Raw genomic sequence first — 3,263 nt, 5'->3', positions numbered from 1 at the left:
TATATATATATATATATATATACTCACTCTTTCTTATAGTGCAGTTAGCATCGATGTGCAAAAATGTTTACAATTAAATGACATATGTAGAAGCATTCATTAAATAATTGTTTGAATCTGAAGCATTTAATATACTCTCATTAATTTAATTTTTTATGGCTAAATAATAGTTTTTTTTATAAATAAACTAGTATTTTATTATTCGAGCATATCCTACATTTTAAACTTCATGCATCATTAAATATATACTTTCAATCAATTATAAACTGACTAATTTCTTTCCAATACTGCTTTGACTTACATCATTAACAATCAAAAAGTTGAAGAAATATTTCACTTAGAAAATTCAAATTTGTGCTTTGGTAAACTTACAAAATATAAAAGAAATCATTTTGGCTTTCTTCAAATCAATCATTCTTGTCAACTAAGAACAGTAATTTCTTTTGTTTCAAAAAATGCTGTATTGAAACACAAAATACATTAATTAAGTAACTTTTGAAGTCATTCAGCAATGACGGGTTTATAGCTGTTGGGTGAAAAATTGCCGTTTTTCTAAAGCTAAATTACAAGCACTTACACTTTTTAAGAAGCTAGTTTCTTGTTATTTCTAAACATATTTTGCTTCAAGAAAATGAAGTCGAATATTAAATTTTGAAGGTAATAAATCTGGGAACACCTGCAATCATTTATCAAAGTGATAAAGTAGTGAAACCATGCATATGTTTACTTTAATTTTTTTCAATGTCTGCAGATTTAAAAAGGTAAATAAAGTTAAAAAAAGTGTCCATTATTTTATTTCGAGTAAATAAAACTTGAATATTTTTTAATATTATATCATACAATGTTTGAACATCATGCTTAATTAAATATTCCAGTCAATTTCTTTAAAGTGATTATTAAATGTTATCACTTTTGATAGTGTTAGAAACGATTATACTGATTTTAGTGAATGCCCTTTAATATTGATGAGAAAAATATGCAACAATACACACGCATTGTTGCATATTTTAACATATTACGGTTAAGCATACAAAACCAATTACAAGAATTCTTTCCATAAGAGGATGTTCAACGGAAATGTGTTTATACTCACTCCCAACTTTCAACGGACTTCTCACTAACACTATAACTATATAGAGGGAACAATAGTTGGGTTCAGTGCGCAAAGAATAAATGGCTCACCCTGATTAACTTATGATCTAATGATTAAATCTTCACGTTCTAGGACTCACTCTTGATGGAGTGAGTGGAAGACATCAAATATGCCAATTAATTAGTGCAGACGATATTTTAAGTTACGAAATCAAACACACAAGCGCACTTTTTCAGAGTAAACATACCTTTTTTTCGTCGGATTTCGATCTCTGATACCCAAATATAGGTTTTGCCGCAATCAGGGTAATATGGTCCCAATAGTTTTGCAGGAGAGCGGTACATAGTTTGGACTATTTATTGTTTATTTTACTTTCAGCGTATTTCACCATATCTTGAATTTTTTTAAGTACATTGAAGAATTTCATACACACTTATAAATTCAGTTTAGCCAGAGATAATTCCCTGACAAAAATTACTGTTAGTGATTATTTAGTTTTTTTATTACTATATTAAACAACAGACGAAAAATTTTGAATTGTAAAGTATTTTATTAGTTCTTGCTGAGTTTTTTAGAAACTCTTTTTAAGAGTAATAATAACATATAAAAAATGTGGTTTCATTTAAGATGCGAAATCTGTGACGTCTTTACCGCCTGTCGCAAAATTATTATCTTAGATTTTACTCGTCGTAGGACATTAATTTTTATTTATTAATTTCTTTTTTGTAAAGTTTCTTCCCATTGTTCTTAATCGTGCGAATTTCAAAGTTTTCAGTCCTCTTGTTAATCATAAATGTTGTCTCCCTCGGATAAAATTTAAATATATAAATGCATATCAGTGTATTATTCATTTCTTAATTTACATTTCGAGTCATGTAAGAACAAATTTACAAAACAAATGTTAGTATGTATTATATTAATGGTATAGATTTAATAGTATACATTTATTATTACGATTAGGATTAATTGAGACGTTTAGGAATTGCGATTTTTGAATTACGACTTGGAGTTGAATATGCAAAACTTATTCGTAGCAATTTAATTATAATTAAATATTTTTATTATAAACAAAGAAATTAATCTAATATTTACTTTGATGTACGAAAAACCCAAAAACTAGGAGAACATCGTTCATTTAATACCTGAGCGTTACGAAAATCGTATTTTATTTGAAGTGACTTTCAAAGCACTAACTTTGCTTTTTTGTTGATAACCATACTAAGCATACTTAAAAATAGAATTGTATACTATTGAGCTGCATTTTGAATCAGCAATCAAAAATACTGAGTTAGGCTTAAAGATTTTTGCTCTCTTCTATGTAAACACAAAATTATACGCTTTGTTCAGAATTGTGGATTTGTATTAGGTACATATATACATACGTACATACATACATTCTGCTTATTTTCATATAAACGAAAAAGGTACACAGGCAGTTTTAAGATTATGACTCAAAAATATTTTTTTTAAGATTCAAACATTTTAAAAGTATGCTATTTTTAAAAATCACACCCCGTTTTTCGACACAAAAATTATTAAAAATATTTAAAATAATTTGCAATTGCTAAGTAAAATATAGATTTTTGAAATGAAATGTATAGAAATATTATGAAAATAGGTACTTCTTTTCAATTTTTGAAATCTAAGAATTTACTTTTTCTTTAAAAAAACGATTTTTCTATAAGTGAATTATAATTCAGACGATTTCTTACATTCTACTTTTATTAAATAAACCTACCTTAACTTAACTATGTACCAAATTTTAGGTTTTTCCTGCAAAAGAATTTAAAATACTTAGCTTGGAAGCTCTCAATATTGATTTTGAGAAATTGTATTTAAAATTTGCAGATTGGTTGTTTCTAGGAATTATGTCCACTGGTTGTTTTCAGTGAAAACAATTGATAACTCAGGATAACAATTGATAACTCTTCGAATATAAACAAAATTATTGTCAAATTATCAGAATCTATTTAATGACGCTGTAAACTTTTTCAGAAAATGGAGGAAGTGTGCATAGAGCACTTTTCAGACCCTTTAAATATAGACAAAAATAGTTTTAGCATTTTTTTTCCGTCATTCTTTTGAACAGGAAATATTTTCGCCTTCATATAAAAATTCTTTCATGCATTATAATAATTCGCTGTTGATTATTCTCATCAATAGCTGGAAA

At 26.8% G+C, this 3,263-nt stretch overlaps 1 protein-coding gene across 1 annotated transcript in view; it reads right to left on the bottom strand.

Annotated features, from left to right (window-relative positions):
* LOC139426294 (uncharacterized) overlaps positions 1-1,437 on the bottom strand; it is a 17,608-nt gene extending 16,171 nt beyond the window's left edge. Inside the window, exon 1 of the mRNA XM_071184506.1 lies at positions 1,341-1,437. Coding sequence (XP_071040607.1) covers positions 1,341-1,437 — 97 coding nt within the window. The remainder of the gene's footprint in view (positions 1-1,340) is intronic.
* Positions 1,438-3,263: the final 1,826 nt, after the last annotated feature.

Source organism: Parasteatoda tepidariorum, chromosome 8, assembly GCF_043381705.1.
Source record: "Parasteatoda tepidariorum isolate YZ-2023 chromosome 8, CAS_Ptep_4.0, whole genome shotgun sequence".
Taxonomy (NCBI): Eukaryota; Metazoa; Arthropoda; class Arachnida; order Araneae; family Theridiidae; genus Parasteatoda; species Parasteatoda tepidariorum.
Note: the sequence above shows the minus strand (reverse complement) of the source record. Positions and strands in the feature narration are given on the sequence as shown.